The sequence below is a fragment of the Limanda limanda genome, chromosome 15 (assembly GCF_963576545.1).
Source record: "Limanda limanda chromosome 15, fLimLim1.1, whole genome shotgun sequence".
NCBI classification, from domain to species: domain Eukaryota; kingdom Metazoa; phylum Chordata; class Actinopteri; order Pleuronectiformes; family Pleuronectidae; genus Limanda; species Limanda limanda.
Window position 1 is genome coordinate 8,438,615 of NC_083650.1, and position 19,269 is coordinate 8,457,883.

General features: G+C 47.0%; 1 protein-coding gene across 13 annotated transcripts in view; it reads right to left on the reverse strand.

The window, feature by feature from the left end:
• ebf3b (EBF transcription factor 3b) overlaps positions 1 to 19,269 on the reverse strand; it is a 68,017-nt gene that overhangs the window by 15,608 nt on the left and 33,140 nt on the right. For 4 of the 13 annotated variants that reach the window (XM_061087334.1, XM_061087335.1, XM_061087332.1 and 1 more), the window contains 4 exons: positions 11,974 to 12,055; positions 9,689 to 9,806; positions 4,791 to 4,921; positions 4,490 to 4,616 (listed from right to left, as the gene is read on the reverse strand). In XM_061087334.1, coding sequence (XP_060943317.1) covers positions 4,490 to 4,616; positions 4,791 to 4,921; positions 9,689 to 9,806; positions 11,974 to 12,055 — 458 coding nt within the window. Of the gene's footprint in view, positions 1 to 4,489; positions 4,617 to 4,790; positions 4,925 to 7,678; positions 7,687 to 9,664; positions 9,807 to 11,973; positions 12,056 to 19,269 lie in introns of all 13 variants that reach the window. The other 9 variants (XM_061087329.1, XM_061087327.1, XM_061087323.1 and 6 more) reach the window with 4 other exon arrangements.

Consider the following 19,269-nt stretch of genomic DNA (forward strand, 5'->3'; position numbering starts at 1 on the left):
AATTGGTTTCGAAAAAACCTCTTTTACACCAAAATTTGTGGGTGTGTTAAGGTTTTTTAAACACGGGTAAAATAAAAAAAATTTAAAACGTGGTCGACCTTTTTCCCATTGCCAGTGGGTTCTGTTGAAGTCACTTTACTGTCTGGACGAATTTAAACATTCACCCTGGAGTCGTTTCCGAATTGGACAAGAAGCGGATTATAACCTGTTGCCTAATGTCAAGTAATTTGACCCGGAATACAACGCAGATCATGTACATTCCCATTGCACATCAAAGCCAGATATTAATGGGTGCTGGTGACTCTTTGGACCAATAGGAAAAGGGGCCTAAATCTGAATTGCTGTGTTTCCAACTTTAAGGGATTTTAGGCTTATGTTCAGTATCTGGTTTGTCTTTGCGAGTCGTCGTCTATGATCTGTTTACATACCTCCTTGAATGCCTTTCATTATAGCCTATCTTTGCTGTTGGCCACACCCCATCTCTGACCAGCGACCAGTGGAGTACCACACCCAACCCTGCAGGACAGGAAATGAAAAGGAAGCATTCCATCTGATCTGCTTCTGAGACTGGGACTTCAAAGTGACGGCAGGGCGGGGGGGGGGGGACCTTGGTCCAGGCCCGATTCACAGGCCGAGCCGCGCAGGGCCCGATCTGATGGGACCCGATAAAGACGTCTGTGTTTGTTTATTTTATTTTTACATTTTTTCTTTGGAAGAGGAGGGTCCAAAACGACAAAACATGTTTTTCCTCTTTTTAACAGTGGGACAGGATGTGAGTTTTATTTTCCATCTGGGAATTACCACTACTCATATCCATGTTCTGCTGTTGAAAAAAACAGTTTCCAGTTTGGATTTGTACAAAGACAGATACATTTACAAAATAAGTAACTGCAGTTGAGGCTTAACTAAAAAAAGAAAACCTTACATCTGCCCTATCATCATCTTCCTTTTCCATCCCTTACTGGACTGACATTTCGTGATCTCCACCAGTATTGAGTGAAGCACACATGACCTCTTTGTCCTTATGTTGATGAATGACTGCCTCATACCCATTTTGTCAGATTTTGGTGCAGTGGAGTCGATAGCGTCACCTTGACGCGGGAAACTTTGTGATCCATCAGCCCTCAAGGCTGTCTGGCCTCAGCTCCGGCCTGGCAAGAGCAGCTCACTGTATGGGGGGGGGCATCTGCAGCGTCCAAAATCCTTCACCCAGTGTTTCCCGCTGCTCATGTGAGGTCGAACCAACGGCTCTTATTACTGCCGCTTTACAGTGAGGACAGGAAGAAAAAAAAAAAGGGAAAACACTTGACTTGTACTAATAGCCGAGAAGCCATGCTGGTCAACAAAGGTCTGAAGACGAAGCACCCTGTCAGTGCCCAGCTTGGGAAATTAGCAAATAATGTTCCCTTCCCCCTGACAAATGTGTGACAGCTCGCCTTCGCCAATCATTCTCTCCTAACGTTATGATGCATGTCCCGGATCCCCACTGGAGGATACAGGCGAAGTTTACTGACCCTCAATTTACCCATGACAAATGGGGTCCCGGTAAATGTGCGTTTTCTGGGGCGCGGAAGGGGTTCATTTTAAGCAATCCTGGTTATGTGGATGTCACTGATTAGGATAAATAGTGGCTGAGTGTGTTAGGGCTGCTTGCAGAACCATATTACCAAGGGCCTGCACCGCTGCCCCTGGAGGGGAGCTCTCGTGGAAACTAGGAAACCAACAGCTCTGATGCAATTAGGAGCTTAAATTGGATAAATTGTACGGTCAAAGTTTTTATTTATGATTTACTCTTTCATAGAGTGCTGTGACTATGCAGCAAAAAAAGGTTAGGAGGCTGCAAATGAGGGTGAAAATGGAGACTTTTCCCTTTACAGAATATCTGATAAATCCAGCATTTGCTGTTTGCAGGGCTTAATAAAGCATAAAGTATAATAAAGTATTGACTCAGTTCAGCCTGGACTTTCTTCCTTTGATTTTCTACAACCTTGCTGACAGTTGGTTCTACCAGTCCTGTCCAGACCAATGGATAACCAATACATGGATTAGACAGAGGACAAGCTAGCAACCTCCAAGGGACAGCACTTTGTTAGAAGGTAAAAGGTAAAGACTGTAAAAATAGCAAAACAAATAGCTGACATGTCTTTCCTTTAAAAAGATGTGGCAATTAAAGTACAGATATAAGCTGCTCGAAGCAGTCGGTAAAGTACAGGCTAGTAAAGTTTTATATGTTATATCTGTTGGTCTCATTACTGGTTTAAACGTTCAATAGTCAATGGCTACAGGATTGTTTGACGTCCGCCTCTCTTTCTGAGAATGGATTGTGAGTTTTGGAGCCGTTCCAGGGTGCTAACCCGAATGAGGACGTGTCCCAGCGCTGTTCGCATCGACTGCAGTCTCCTCTGTGTTGACTCTTGGTAATTTGTGATAATTTCTTAAATTGAGCGAGGTAAATCTCCACAATTAGGGTGGTGGTGCAAGAAGAGTCAACATGAAAAAAAACATGAAAAAAGTGGGGTCTAAAAAAGGCCCTCCTCTCAAGCCGCGCTCTCAAGACACGCTTGAAGCCGTGAGCTTTGATAACTAAACCTTTGATATGCACATGTTGCTCTCCAATATGACACTCGCTGCCTTGCAGGCGGCACCATGGCGCTGCATGCCCTTTTTCCAGCCCATGTAATTTGCTATTGTAACTCCAGGTCATTTTCAAATGCCATTTGTTCAAGTGCTGTATCACAGGCATAGAAACGCTCGGGTTGGAAATGAGCTGTTTCACTCTTAAATACCTGATCCACTCAACATCTGCACTCACTGCTCCAGCCCATTCCCTTTTTAATGTGTGAGAGAAGTAGCTAACATCCTTTCACGTAGCAATTACTGTACATATGGAACTCGGCGATACCCAATTCTGTCGTTCTGCATTCTGCTCTCTTTAACGGCTTCTTTCTCTGGAGCGTCAACCCCTCGCACAATCAGGGTGAGCCACACGGGGAATAGCAGAGCAGAGGAGACGGACCTGTCTATTGGTGACTTTCTCTTTTAATTCACCGCACTAATCAATTGTACCACCGTTGCCTCCAGGGGTAATTGTATCTTTATACTAACTGGAAGTGAGTAGGAACCCGGGGAAGACGGAGAGGAAGAATTGGGGGGGTGGGATCAGCAGAGATAGAGAGAACAGGGGGACACGTTTCCCCAGTAAAAAAGCCTGATGGTAATCATCCCAATCCGCTTAGCCTCTGTGACTAATGGGGTCTGTTCTTAAGGGACCTGGCACTTTCACCAGGGTGCTATAGAAGCCATTAATGTCTTAACTTATACACCTTCTCAGGGCTGTGCAGTAACACATGTACTCACACACACACACACGCATGCAGGCCGAGCGCACACACTTCCCTCGCTCGCTCACACAAACAGACACACACACACATGCACTTAACGCAGACACACAGCTACACTCCTGTTTCATTATCCCGGTGCCTCGTTGGCCTCTGCTCCGACTCCTGCGAGGGAGGTTAAACGCAGGAGAGCCGGGCCAGACTGCACGGTCGGAGGAGAAGGGGACGGATGGCTGGGGGGGCAGGGTGGGGTGGCGGGAGCGGTGGAGGTTTGGGGAGTAAGAGAAAGGAAAGGGGGGACTTGATGAGAAACAGCTGCCCCAGGACGGAGGGGTCTGGACTTTTTTTTTTTTTGAGGGGCTAGGGTTGGGGGGGTTGAGGGGGGGGGGTTGAGCCCTCACTTTGCAATTGTGAGGTGCTCAAGGCCACGGCTGCGCTGGAGGAGGCCCGGGGGGGAGTGGGGGGGCTCCGACGCGGTTTTCACTCTGCCCATCAGAGCCGGGACAGACAGAGGCTTCCAGGTCAGACAGGCTCTGACCCCCCCCGACCTCTGTCTCCTCACCAATGATGACAGATAAGACCACCACTTCCTTCTGTTAGCCAAGATAATCAGATCCCTTTACTTATAGTGTGACACACACACACACACCCGCCCTCAGCCCACATGCACATCTCCGTCGCCTCCACTTTTCCTTCCCTATGTGAATAACTTTGCCCACACTCGTGCCACTTAACTCAGGTATTACTTTTCTAATCTGATTCATAAAAAAAAAAAAAACGAAACCACATGTTGCCTCAGGAAAATCGGCAAATTAGCAGAAAGCATGATCTATCTCACAACAGGGCAGATTAGGGAACTTGGCAGAAGGAGTTCTCCTGACAGCTTGAGTTTAACAGAGCTTGGCAGCGGCCTTGTACGATGGCAGGTCAGAGGGGGGGGATCCGTTTGCACTTGTAGGAGCCGCTCCGCGAAAACACCTCTCTCTCGCTAGCCCTGCAGATCTCACACATTTAGCATTCAGCAAGCAAGGGCGCTGGTTAGTCCATTAATAGCACCTGGACTTGGGGCTGAGGGCTCCATCAGACGGCGGGTGAGGGGAGAGGGAGAGGGAGCCTGTAGAAAGAGAAAGGTTGTTTTTTTTTGGACTCACCAGTGTAGACAAATCTCCCAGGGGCACCTTTGCAGAACTGCTTGGACTTGTAGGACAGCGTGACTTCCACAACACCGGGGATGTGCCGAGGTGGAGTCTGGACGCGGATGGCGTGGGGGGTGATGAGCTGGATCACAGAGGAAAGAGCAGAGAAATAATGAGCCTTCTAGAAACGTGTTAGCCGGTATCTATATTGGCTAGAAAGTTTGTCTTTCCGCAGTTTTGACAGTTTTTTTGAATCTCTAATTTTCCCGACTGGGTTTTATTAGAACCTGTAAAAAAAAAAAAAAAGTCATCGTACCTCACTCCATACGAGCATGGTGCCGAACACGACTTGTAGGCCATCAAAGAAGTTGTCCCCTATGATGATGACAGTGGCTCCTCCAGTGGTCCATCCCTCACTGGGGCTGATTGCCTTGATGCACGGGGTGGCTGCTTATCCAAGACAAAGAGAAAGAGTCTATTCAGCACCCAGACTTCAACATTCGGGTCCCATGTCTCTTTCTACACAGACACATTGCTGCATCACCTCCACATTCACCACCCACCATGTCTCTCTCACAAAGTCATAACATGGAAATTGCCCCCTGGTTAAAAAAAAAAAAAAAATGATGGATTTGTCCTTTAAGGCATGAGAATCAAAATCATTTATCAGAGCGCTGGAGTGGTGTAGTTAAGCAGACCCTTCAAATGGTCCACTTCACAAAGGCTAAACGCTGGGCTCGCCAGGAAAATGATTTGATGGAGCAAATTATGTGTCAGGGCAAATGTAGCTATCAGAATTGATTAAGCATGCACCGGCATGTACAGTAAAAAATTTCAAAGTTGAACACATCTTAAATGAGTCAAGGATACGGGCTGTTAAAGTGGAAATGACAAGCTAAAGCTTTGCCGGTTCATGTTATTTCATTACCTTTGTTCTGCATATGCTGTACAGTGCCGACACAGCGACTGTAGTCTCAGGTTTCATAACGTGAAATGCACTCATGAATTATTCAGTTTGTTGGGTTTTTTCTTTTTTTTTCCTTTCTTTTCGTGATCGATTCAATCCATTCCGTATTGTTTATTACGATGCTTTTCATCTGGCATGACTTCTGCAACGTCGCGCTGCCATTCATCAACACTCTGGGTTGTTATTATAATCTAATTTGAGTGATCTGGCGCCTCACGTTCACTGTCATTTGATGCATTACCTTAATATGGTGTTCAGCACAACACCGTGTTTACAACAGAAATAGCATGACAGCCCGCCATAAAATAGCAATATCAAATTTAATCTATTTCCATCAATATCTTTTAACACACTATGAATTGTGCATGTTTTTCCCTGCTCCGGCAAAATGTGAGCAACTATTCTGGCAAGTTCCTTTCCACCTTACAAGCTCACTTCTACACCTCTATTATCCTTTCCATCCAGTAAGTAAATCACAGTGGGGCCATTGTTGTATGAATCACCTCAGACAAGACATCTCCCTTTGTTTGCCTTGCTGTTGGGTCTGTTCAGGTCATGTTTGCTCTCTCTCCCTGCCCGTAAAGTGCACACACACACACACACACTCTCACACACCCATTGGTACTACAGGGAATCTGACTTTAACAGGCGCTGTTGACTTCATGCTAATCACCTCGTACAGATTTTCATTTGTGAGGCCTGGAGGAGTGACATTTGCTTTCCTTAATTGCGAAGCAGAGCGTCTGAAAGAGGACCAACCCTCCATGGGCATGCCGGGCCCCCTCTAAGGGCCTGACCTTCATCAGTGCGGACGATTACAGCAAATAATTCACCCTTCAAAATTACTGTAAACAAATTGACTTTGGGGATGAGAGAGCGAGGGGGGGGGCAGGACGGAGGAGGAGGAGGAGGAGGAGGAGGAGGCAAGAAGAGGGCCTGATGGCGACGGCGACTGTTTGGGGGGCAGCTGCGGCCTGAAACCTCCCGACAAGCATCCACAATCACACACGGGCGCACACAGACACACACACACACACATACACCTCGGAAATCCCAGTGCCCCCTCCCACACACAGAAAGACCCATGGAGAGGCAGCAACTGAGGCCCTAAGCCGTCCAGCCTTCTGCCGGGAAATTTGCATATGTCTCAATGCACAGACAGAGAGGGGAGCATGTGCTGAATGGGGACCGTGGAGAAGTGGATTACACAGTCAGCACAGGCGATCTGATGACAGACACGCACAATGCCCACCCCTCAGCAGATGATAGGCATCATGAGGACGGATGAGGATGCAAAGAGTCGGGGCCCGAGTGTTGCATCACCGAGTCTATACGCAAACTTTGGTCCACAGACGATTTGGGGAATTCATAAGTCATGTTTCTCCTCTGTGACGACGTGTCTCCTTATCTATTTGTCTGCGGGCGTGAGTTTATCTCTCGGTCGTCAAACGCCGTGTAACGACCCGGGGCAGCTGATCTGTGATCCGTCCTAATCTTTCTCCTCTCTGCTCAGGGGTTGGTTGTAGTAGAGGACGTCAAAACCGATCTGAGATCTGAGCGGAGGAGGTCCCGGCTCTCGTATTGTGACACTCAAACAGGTCTGATGTGGCCCCGCGAAGCCGTCCTTTGTTCTGCCTGCTGAAATGTGTTGTAATTGTGCTGTGGGATGTCCAGATGGTCGGTTGATAGTGCAGCTGATGGGATTATACCTTTTACCTCTCCCTGGGCCATCTGTTCCCTTTGACTCTCTCTCTCTCTCTCTCTCGCTCTCTCGCTCTCACTGCCTCTCGCTCACTCTCAACCTCTCTCGCCCATAGTCTCCCCTTCTCTTTCTCCTTTCCTCCTCTCCTTTTCCCCCCTTCTCTCCTCCCTCTCTTTCTTCCTCTTAGGCCCAGCAGTCTGGATTCACTTGTCTTTATTGCATAAACCCTAACAGCATTACAGCCACTTGGCATGCAAATGAGGCAGGCGCTGCAGGCTCTATGCTGAGTCTCCTATATTGTCTGGGGCTCTATAATGGTGGAACTGAGCTAAGGAACGTGTGTGTGTGTGTGTGTGTGTGTGACAGTGAGGAAAAAGAGAGGGAGAGAGAGGCGTGTGTGTGCCGGTGCCGTGCCGTTTGTGTGTGTGGGGGGTGATGCTGCGTGTGTGTGAAAGACTTGACTATTTGTGAGCATGTTTATGCACCTTTGAGCCTGAATCTATACATGTTTGAGTGACAGGCCACCACAAAGCACATCCGTGTCTGAATGCATAATATGCTTGTTGTGTGACAATCCACACAAGTGAACAAAAATGTCACATGGTGGGGATTCGGTCTGTCATCCGAAGGGAGGGCTGTCCCGCCTGCGCACCAATAGGGGGCAGCACGTCTTGATCAATGCAAGGCAGCGATTGTTCTGCGAGTGCAGTGAAAGCTGAGAGGAAGGATGCCTCCGTCAGTCAGTCACATATCTGAGGCTTCTCGCCCGGTGAACTCCTGAGGAAGAATGTGTTGCTAATTTAAAGCACGCCGTCCGTCTGCCCGCGAGTTGTCAGAGTGCTACACGCAGGAAGAGGCTGCCGTTACTTTGTTTTTTAGTGAGCGGCCTTTCTCGTGTGTCACACCTCTGTTTATTAGAAGGTGAATCAAACAAAGCGAGCGATCGCTGTTGATGCATGTTAAATTAGTTACGGAGCTGGAGTCACGCAGGGAGGCAGGGGAGGAAAACAAAAAAAAAGGCTTTGGCAGAGGGAAGGTGTTTTTAAAGTTATTAGACAAAGACATGTTCAACTGGGCGGGTGACAATAGCGTCTTTTTCTCGCTTTACACGGCGTCACTCGGATGCTTTGAAGAGTGTGGTGAGGAGAGGAAGAAAAGGATGGGTTGGGGTAACCTGTAAAGAACACAGGCACACACACACACACACACACACATACATTGACACACACACACACATACACAAAACCCTGGCGGTCTCGTGGGAGTGGGGGAACATGGAGGCAAGGGCTCAACCTCTTTAATTGCTCTCCTCATTAAGAAACTGGTTGCTAGGCGATCCACACCTATCGTGTCATAAACGTGAAACACACAAACAGAACGTCAGCGAACATAATGACTTTGGTGCTCCGGGCAGGACTTTAATTATTTGATTTTGTTCTCCAGTAGAGGAGTCATTAATAAAGACAAAAACAAATAGATTAGCTTTTCCCCCACTAGGACTAGAGAGCACGGAGATATATTAATTGTCTAGTCGTGTAATTTTTTTTTTCTTTTTTTTTTATTAGTCGTTGTTGTATTAAACATTACATTTGCTTTTGGTGATAGAACCATTAATGCCCATTAATGTGTAGAGAAGCTTGTTTTAGTCAGTGGTGTATATAAACTGTTTGCCCAGCCATAATTGGCTCTTGAAATCTGAAGATAAGCAATTTGCACAATTGGCCCAAGTCAGTTCTTTCCTTCTTATTCTTTTTCTTTTTTTTCGAAAACAATCTTTCAGCTGCGTGTGCTCCCATCTGTGAGCGGAGGCCACCAGGGTCACAGGGTTATGTTTGGCGCATTTTACTTTTTGGATTTCCCATGGTTTGGTGGTCCGTCTTTTCTCTCTTTTTTGGCTGAGCAGGCAATCAGTCTATCATATGGAATCAGTTGGAGGAAAAACAGTAAGTTCTGTTTTTCTCATAGCGCACCCCCCCAACCCCCCCACCCCTCCACCTACACGCACACACACACACACACACCATCAACTACACCCCCCTTCTCCCTGTCTCTCGTTCTCCTTCCTCCCCCTGTTTCAGCTCTCTCACAGCTAACACTGCAGAGCCCAATGACAGGAAATTGACCTCACAGCCAAATTCTTTCGCAATTTGATCATGTTTCACAGCGGCTTTTAGGACAAATGTAGGTGCATTAGCAGACTGGAAGTGGTTTATATATTTTTTTAAATCACAAATCAGAGCGTTATCATCACCATCATTAGTGATATCGAAATGATTCTGAGGAATGCATACTTTTTCCAGTCAAGAAAAAAGGCAGCAAGTATGAGAGAGGCAAAAAGCAACTTAAAAAGTCTTTAGAAAATGAGAGTGATGGAGGAACAAAAGAGTAGAAGGAACTAGAGGCAGCTATGGTAGGCATTTGGTTTAAAAAAAAAGTTTTAAAAGTTAAAAATATGGGATGTCTGAGAGGAACTAAAAGAAAAAGGAGCGTGGCAAATCATAATATGTAGAAATGTGCCTACCATACTCCAGATAAGGAGGCGTACCTTCTGAAGGGTCGAGTCTGCGAGCCCTTCGCCCGTGCTTGGAGTTGTTGTGTACGAACATGTTGTCGGAGACAGCCAGGACGTGGCCGTCCACATTGACGGTCGTCGATACGACAACCTGCAACAAGAGTGAAGGTGAAGATTGTGATTAAGCATGTCGTAAAAGAGAAAACACACAACATGCCAGACATGTAGCTGCACAAGTATCCCAACTGGTGTGCCGGGGTACAGAGGAGCTTGTGTCCAGATGCGTCTGTGCACTATCGATCCCTATCGTCAAACCCTGGTGGAGTGGTTGTTCTCTTCGGACGTATCGCATTACAGTTACCCTGCTTCTCGGCCATTTTGATTTTGCTTTCCAGCGCTGCGCATTTGTGTACGGCTAATTGACTTTTCAAATCGCTAAAATACCATATCCGTTCACCCACTCTCCCAACTGTTGTCCTCGCTGAGTCTCAGAATTATTGATCAGGCTCGTCCGTCTATTTGAGGACGGAAGGCCTCCCTTTTAAAATATTACTGGAGTCATTACCAGCTGCGCCGTATATTCCATCCCCATCACTCAACAAACATTTTACCAGGATCCGATTCCAAGCCACACTCCATATTTCATAATGCTTATTTTTGTTGTTGTTTTTTTGCGGCCACCACATCTCCAAACAGTGAGCCGGCGTGTGAATGGCCAAAGTGTTTCAGAGCCGGAAACACAGAGCCCCTCTCAGGTTGGCTTCGCCGGTGAGTGACCTCGGTGTAGCAGTGGAATTTTAGGGGGGCGCTTTTTTTTTTTTTTTCTCTCTGGTTGGTTTGGGAAGGGTGTGTGGGGCGGGGGGGGAGACTCGGGGGGGGTGGAGAAGGGGAAGTGAAAGAGCTCCATTCTTGTGAGCAGGTTCAGAGCTGGGCCAAGCTGAGGATGATGGATTGGGCCCTCTCTGGCCTCCAGCTGGTTTTTGGGGGTAATAAGTGGAGTGGAAGGCATGCAGAATACACAGCCCTGGCCAGAGAAACACCTTTTCTGGAGCATCTGGGAAATCTATCTGGAGGAAAAAACGGCTTACTAACTGTTGGACTGCGGACAAGGGGATGGTCGTCAGCAAAAATGGAAAAAAACTGGTTGTTTTAATGTGAATTGTTTTAGCGAAACAACGGGGGTGGGGAGTTAAAAGTCAGATGCTACGACTTAGTTCTGGCATTCCTTCTGACACATGGGAGTGAGAGGTGAGGAGCCTCTTGGTGGCTGTCACGCATCACTCCACATTCACCCTGAGGGGGGGAGATGTGTGGAGGCAGGGGAGGTCTGATGGTGGTGACATCAGGAGGGGACACCCCTGTCTTGTCCTGTTTCATGTCCGGGCTTCCTCCTGGTGGAAGGAGGCTTCGGCTGGCGTGTCGATCACAGAGCAGCTGACGGACGCCCTCCTATAGTCTGTGGGAATCCTGATCGGACAAATCACACTAAACTCTCCCTCTCTCACCTTGACCTAGCGGGCCACTTGCGGTGAAAATGTCTAGGGGCGGGCTGGATGGATGGTTGGATAAATGGATCAGCGGGGGGGGGGGGGGGTTCAATAATTTCAAGGCTCAACTACTTGACACATTAGAAGCGAGAGGGTTAAAGAAGCAGTAAAAGTGTTCAACGGTCATGTCCTCTCGGTGTAAATCGCCCGAATTTTGCGAGCCTGCGGTAATGATGGTTTTCAGATGGCTTACGATGGGTTTTCCCTAGCTACGCTGAGAAATGCGTGTGTGACTTTAAGTGTATGCATATGTGGGTAAGAATGAGTGAGGGATATAGACAAAGCAAATATATGCGCTGCTAGCGTGTATGTGTGCATGCATCCATATGTGTGTGTGTCCGTGTGTGTGCGTGCCGGCGCATATGTGTGTATAAGAAGGTATGCGTTTCCGCTGCCAGACAGATTCTGAGTTAACACTGTTGTTACATGTGGTTGGATCGTCCTCCCCTCTGCGCTCAGGCTCGGAAAGCTGTCAGGAACACAATTGATGGCACTCTTAAATCCTATATCCTTATTTGTGTCAGATGCTACTCCCTAATAAATATTCTGTCCAGAGCGCACAGGACAAAAAAAATATCCCTCGCTTTCCCACTTTCCCCGGGATTTTGCCTCCTCACGTGCCAATAATACAATCGTATACATATGTGAATGTGCGTTGAGCTGACTTGAGTGAAGCGCAGTTGTGCGTTTATACACCTGTGCATGTGTGTGTGTGTGTTTCTGCAAAACACAGACAGAAAAAGACAGATGTGTGAAATAGATTTCAGTCACCTGGAATCTGCGCATATCTCGTGGATTCCCTGCATTCTTCAGACAGTTCTGATTGCACTTGAGGAAGAACTTTAGGAAGAATCTGGAAGAGAGGAGACAAAACAAGAGGGGAAAAAACACGTTAATTACACCTTTTAAAGCGTAATTGTTATAGACAGAATATTTAAATAAACATCTCCTCCACACTCGCACGTCTGATCCATCCACGCACTCAGTCAGAAACAAACGTGACGTTACAGCGTTTCGGTTTTGGCGACGTCGCGCTGTTTAATATTCCTTCAAAAATCAGGAGCATCAGTCTCTTTGTCATCTCATCCCCTCACCTGAGTTCACGGGTCTTTCCCAACACCCATCTGCCACTAACACACAGGAAGTCACTTGATATTCCACCCACCTCTTTAATCCCAGGACACCCCCTGTGCAATTAAAGTTCTCCTGTTCAATAGGGAAGCAAATGAGGCCCACCTGTGACCAGGTCTTGTTTGAAGAGCATCAGGGATAAAGGACCTAACAAGGTGAGAGCGCGCCACAAAACTTATAGTCCTGTCAGGCAATTAGGCGGACACTCCTGGGACTGCCGTATGCCACACACACACACAGACACGCATACACACACCCATGCACTTGTGGGTGGGTGAGGCAATTATGCCACAAATTACAACCTGGCTAATCGTCTCTGAACAAATGTCACGTCTGAGTGAGATCTGGGCTTGGTTAGTTTGTGAGCTGCCTTTCTCAGCCGCTTCCTCCCAGGTCTCGCTAAATCTAACGATAAACGCCCGGGATGGAGGGCTGCACGTGTGCGCTGTGGTCTCGCAGACATAAAATAGTTAAAGAGAGGAAGATTAACAACAAGGCCCCAAAGAAAAATTGTTTCAGATGTTGCCTATTGTGTAAAAAATCTTACACAACCACCCAGAGTAAACAATGAAATCGACTTGTTGTTTCTGCAAATTCTCCCCACAGAATCATGGCTGATTGTTCCTTTGCTTTCTCTGATTCATTATAAATACCACGCAGTTATATTTATTTTTCATCACATTGCACTAGCATTACTATATGCAACACTGTGGTCTCCATTGTCAGGCGAACTTGGCTCGCTGAATCACAGCGGCTCATTTGATTACCATAGATTGCACCATAGATTGCACGGCCATTTCATTCAGCTAAATACAGTGGCTTGTGTGGCCTGCCTGCGAGGACGCTCGCACAACACTTAAGACTTCTCGTTCGCCCACTGGGATCCTGGCCAGGCCATAAATCAGAGTCTGAACTGACCCCTCTAACCCCGGCCACATTAACACATGCACTGGTCATTTGGAAGCGTTCTTCGATAGACTCCTATACCTTGGGCTTCACCGAGGGCCCAGGAGGGAGAGGAGAGGTGAGAAAATATTTTCACTCCACATCCAAAGAGCTTTGGCTCGGACATCAATAAAAGGCGTTTTAACCCATGCCAGAATGCTGATTGCCTGTCGGTGTGCGGTGAGGCCATAAAAAACCTGACTTGTCATTAGTGCATTTCGCTTGATTGTGTTCGCTGTGTTTTCGGGTTGCATCTGTTGGCTGATCATCAAAATGACCATTATGTACTCTAATTCCCTGACCCTGTTTTTATTTCCCCAAAGAGTCATAATGTAGAGCAGCAGACATCTGCGGAAAGCAGACCTGAAATACGACTTTTATTTGTCTGTCGCCTCTCATACAGATTGGGTACGGCCAGTGTGTGTGTGTGTGCACGTGCGTCCACACACTGGGGGGGGCGTGTGCGCGCGTGTGTGAGCCTGTGTACGTACACGCATTGCCCATTGGTAGACAATTTACTGTATGTCAAAACAAGAGACGGAATACATTTCCCAGGCAATACGTGGACTTCATAAAAGAAAGACATTACTTCCAGAGTTAGTCTTGTGTCTCTTCTCAGACACTTTAAAGCTTTTACACACTGCTCCCACCCCAGTGAAACCAAAAGTTAAGAAACAATAAACACGAGAAGCCGAGTGCCCACGCCATCATAAAGCAGCTCCTTTATGTTTACTGTTATGAAAGCAATTAAGCGCACTTTCTCCGCTAAAAAGATAAGCTTAATTTTCATAGTCCACAACAGTGGCAGTGCTATAGCATCCATTACATTTGAGTTGGTTAAGATTCTCCATGAGCACGGTGCAAATTGGTCCTTGGTGAAAAGGAGAGCAATTAAGACAAGGCCCCTCTCTCTCTGTTTTACTTCTTAAATATCTACAGAAGTTTGCGCTGGTGTTTTGGCACGCACGGAGACAAAAGGAGGTTGTTTAATTGTTTTTTAATGGGATATCAAGTCGTCGCTGCCATTAGATGTTGGCAATGGAGGGCAAAGGGGGATAGAGAGAAAGAATGAACTGCAATTAGGTTTGATTAAAGCTATCCTTCTCAATAATCAGCTGTTCTGACAGGACAGGGGGACCCTGGTGGCCGCTGAGATGGAGGAAGGTGTTGAGTGATATTAAGGCCAATGAAGGGGATATTAACATGGCTAATTAAAGCTCTTCCAAAGCCGGGAGAGGAGGCTCTCAGTGGACCGCAATGGATGAAATAATCGGCCAAGGCAGCTATCAGTTGGAGGAGAGAGAGAGAGAGGGAGAGAGGGAGAGAGACGAGGGTAAGGGAGGGGTGGGGTGTAGTCCATCTGAGGGAATGGGGGAGTGGAGGGAGGGATAGTAGGAGGCGTAAAGGAAAACTATGAAGTGTGAAGAAAGACAAAGAGGAAGACATCGACAGGCATATAGAGGAAGACTTCCAGGGCAGCCACGGAAGCTCATTTTGACATCAACTCTTTCTGTCTGCGTGCCCGAAGTCTGCCAGTATAACTAAGACCTGACACCGGCTTTTATCTCCGACAGCTCGTCATACAGGTCCACAAATCAACGCTAAAACAATCCTGCTCATGCCCCGGTCCGTGGCAATTAATACGATTCTGCCGTGGTACCTCCATGCTCGCCCACTGCCGAAGCTACTAATCATGCCATAATGATTTCTCTCCCTCTGGTCAAAGGGGAAATAGATTGTCTCTTTAGTAATGCAGCAGGCTCTGCGCCTTCCACTCCCTGGCTTCACAGACCCGGTAATTGAGGAGAAAAAGGCCGACTTTGGCACTTTGACTGATTTGAGGGCTGCTAGACCCTCTTATCTTTACTCTGATCATTTTAGGCTGACACTCAAAGGAAGACCCATCGCCCTAATTCTAGCTCACCCTCTCCCATCATCAAACGGAGGGGGGACAGAAAAAAAAAGAAGAGAGAGAGAGGGAAAAAAACAAACAGACGAGGTGAGGAAGGCCCTCTCTCATTTAAATGGCCAACTTAATTGCCGGGTTGATGTCACTCATGCATAAATGTCCATCCCTTTGATTTGAGTGAAGAGGGCAAATAAGGATAATGTTGTATTATTAAGAAGGCTCCATCGACACTGGAGGCTAGCTGGCCTGTCAAGTCCACTCCTGTTTTTATCCATTCATTTTTTTTGATTTTTATTATTTTTAATGACGTGTTATAAAAAAGTTAAGAATTGGACTTTTTGAAATACCTCCTTGTGGGTGTATTTTTTTGTTGCTTAACAGCACACCTTGTTCGTATTGTACAAAAGGGCTCCCCAACATTTGTTTAGGCCGTTACACAATACACTGACAGATGGCCACAGTATCCGTAAGAGTCAGGTATTGACAAGTCTAAGCTCCTGATTGGTGCCCCGGCACTAATGACTAGCATGCAGTGTCCACAGCCGGCAGCCATGACAGTGAGGTCATCCGTTGCGGGGCGGTGAGTATCGATCACCAACCAGCTCCAGCCCATCAGGCCCCAGCTGCCTCCCAGACTCAATGGGCCCCTGTTATAGGAGCCCTGTAAGAAACGGCTCCCAACACCAGACTACAATCTGCTGACACCAGATCTCTACGCTGAGATAGTAGTACACGGGTCAATAGCATATCGGATTTCCAAAACGCCGGGGTCTTAATGTCAAGCCTCCTGCCTCCCCTACCTACTGCTCCAGTTATTAGGCACTCCACTGAACTGCATTCAGATCCCTGTTGTGACAAGGCGGAGCAGGTAAAAAGAGAAATAGAGACACTTATAGATCTTAATCTTCCACGTACACTTATTTATGCAACTGAGTGGGCTCGCGTGTATGTGCCAGGGAAGTCCCTGGGAGGCCGAGCCGAGCCGCCCGGCCGCTGCCGACGTACTCTGGCTCGCCGCTGTCTTCTCTCGTCAAGCAGAGCTGTTTTTCTCGCCTTAGCTGAAGTAAACCACAGCACATTAACAATATTTGCTCTACCCCTGTACAAGCACCGAGGGACCAGACCCACAGATCCTATCACTTCTTTATCAGGGAACAAGTGCCTCACTATCCAACCTTATTGGGTTTGGGAGATTAACCCCTTCCACTCACGGGCTCCTGCCCATTTCCTCCGAGAGCAAGCAAGGCAGATGTCACTGTGATTATTAGTGTTTGACATCAAATATCCCAACTACATGTCTGGCAGAATTTATTGAGTATTTCCAAGGCCTATATTTTGTTTTTATTTCTTTATTTTTCCAGCTGCTATTGTCATTTCATTTTGTTGTTTCATATTTCATATTTTTGTTAGTGGTGTGTGTGTGTGTGCGTGTTGCGGAGGTGTCACAAATAATTTATGTGCTTCCTCTGCACCCTAAGATGTAGCTGTGTCCCTCCATTCATCCCTCTTTACCCTCTCCTCCACCATCCCCCCTTTCTCTCTAATGGGCAGAGTGGCATTGACATTATTTCACTTGAGGATCCCTCACTCTGTCAATCCCTCTTCATTTACTCCATGGCTACAGGACTCATTATGGTATCTCTTCCTCCTCCTCCTCCTCTCTCTTGTACTCTCACTCATTCTCCTCACCTCCTGTCTCGCTCGCTCTCTCCCTCTCTCTCTCTCCGGACACTGTTAGTTTCTTACTTAAGAGAATCGCTCGTCTTCACAAATGGTTTCACGTCAAACCCACTCCTAGCTAGCCCCCACTGATTCCCTTCAGGCTTTGGCACAGGTTTACTGTAACAGATTAGACGGAAACTCTGAGCTCCTGCTAACTATCCATCACTTGCTAACGGTGGACTAGGGATGTATGCGTTATGCAGCTTTTAGCTCCAGCCCGCCACATACTGCATGTTTAGCCCCGAGCTTTCTCTCTGCCTCTCCCATCCCCTCACATCCAGATACTGCTGAGGCTGTGTGCTGTTGCACGCTGTTCTTTGTTTTACTCCGAATACGGCTTTTCTCTACCAGGACTTTGAACACAATATAATAAGACACCAAACATAAATAATTCTGCGTTGTTTTGTCTTGCGCAGGCCCCGTTGTAAACAGCGAATCAAACACGGAGGGTTGCCGCTGTGGAGCCAACATCATCTACATCCAAACTGGAGTTCATAAATATTATTGAATCATATAAAACTCATATGATGATGATTGCTGATAATGGCCATGACAGTCTCAACGATGTCAGTCATGAGGGCTGCTGACATTACGAAAATAATCACGTACATCAACAATACGCTTCTGGGGAATATTTACTCTGCTGGCCAGCTGGACGGCAGAGGGGTATCTCCAGGTTGTTTTTGCGCAGGAGGAGAAATATGGTGCTTTGATTACTGGTCAGCATTGGAGCTCGGGGCCTTGAGGAAATACCAGTCAGCACCTCCCTGCACTAGTGAGATGGAAGATAAGCATATGTCGGAGTTACTGGCGTGGGTGAATAGTTGTATTTAGGGTGTTGGACGTGGGGTTCTGGAAGGCCCCTGAGCTACAATGAGAGCCATACAGCGCTGTCTCACTCCCGTGGCACCTTGGAGTGATTCGACCCAGGCAGGACGCAAGGGAACGCAGCTGCTCAGGGAAGGCCAGCGGGGGGGCTTTGACCGTTTACCGACAGCCATGCTGGATCTAGCCGGCCGGTGGGGGCTTATTTGCATGTGTGTGTGTTACACCTAGGTCCGTGAGTCAGTGGTTTTGCTCTCTGTCCATGCATGCTCAAATGTATGTGTGTATTTCTACATCATATTATTACTAATGTATAATACATACATCTAAAGTGGCTGTCAGGACTGGTCAGTCATCATAAAACATGAGGCAGCCACTCTGACATGGCCGCCACATTAACGTGTTCTCAGAAGAGGGGGGGGAGAAAGAGGGGAAAAGAAACACCCACTGTGGACTGTCATGTAGGCAGGGGGGGGATAGAGACAGAAAGACAGAGAGCAGGTCGGTGCTTAAAGCTAACAGGTAACCTTTCTGTGCACCTAGGACAAAGGCAGGGGGAAAAAGAAAATGTCAAATTAAGAGAGGCCAGGCAGAGAGACGTGGCTGCCATATTTGTGTGAAAGCCCAGTGCTGTTGGCAGCAGAGATGGCTGCTTTCTGATTCATCTGGGGCCGTATGGCAAAGCTTTGTCAGTCTGTGCGAGGTATAAATAATTCAGGGTGAGAGATGGCAATTACAGGGCCCTGCACAACCAAAATGAATATTTTATAAGGACTAAAACTGCCCTGGAATGAATCACACACATGGAGTCACACACACATACACACACTCTCTCTCTCACACACACACACACATACAAGCATAAGTGAATGTGTGCACACACACACACAAAGGTAGCACATATGAACCCTTAGCATTGCTGTTGTATTGTTGACAATATAACTATTATATAAACCCCTGCATTGTGGGTTAATAATTTTTAATATGCTTGCTCCTCACAATATTTGGTTAAGGGTGAGCGAGTGTGTTCGATGTCTTGTTCCGTTTTGTTATTCTCCTGTGGGGGGGGGAAATGCTTTTCATAATACATTAAACAAATAAACCCACATATGATCTTATTTAACTATGAAGTGGACCATATGAGATCCATCAGGAGAAAATAAAATTAAAAGCAGAAAAAGAGTTGTCAAATATAGTAAAGATTTTCACAAAAAGAAGTCCCCAGAGACTTTGAAGCTTTACTTTTGACCCTGTAAATATGGTCTTTGTGTGGGAGCAAGGAGGGTGGGGGAGAAATGCTAATGGGAAAAGATTAAACCCAAAAGCCGCCTGGAGCATTTACCTCTAAAGGGTTTTGTCTGTCAGGTTTCCTGCAAAACTCTGTCTTTATAATTCTGAGACAAAAAATAACATTGTTCCCTGGTCCTGAGGAGCGCTGTGGCTCGGTTGAATGGCCATTGTGTGCGCCAAGCTAATGATACCTTAGCTTTTGTGAGAGGGAGGCCAGGTAGGTCTGTGACATCAGCGCCACACAA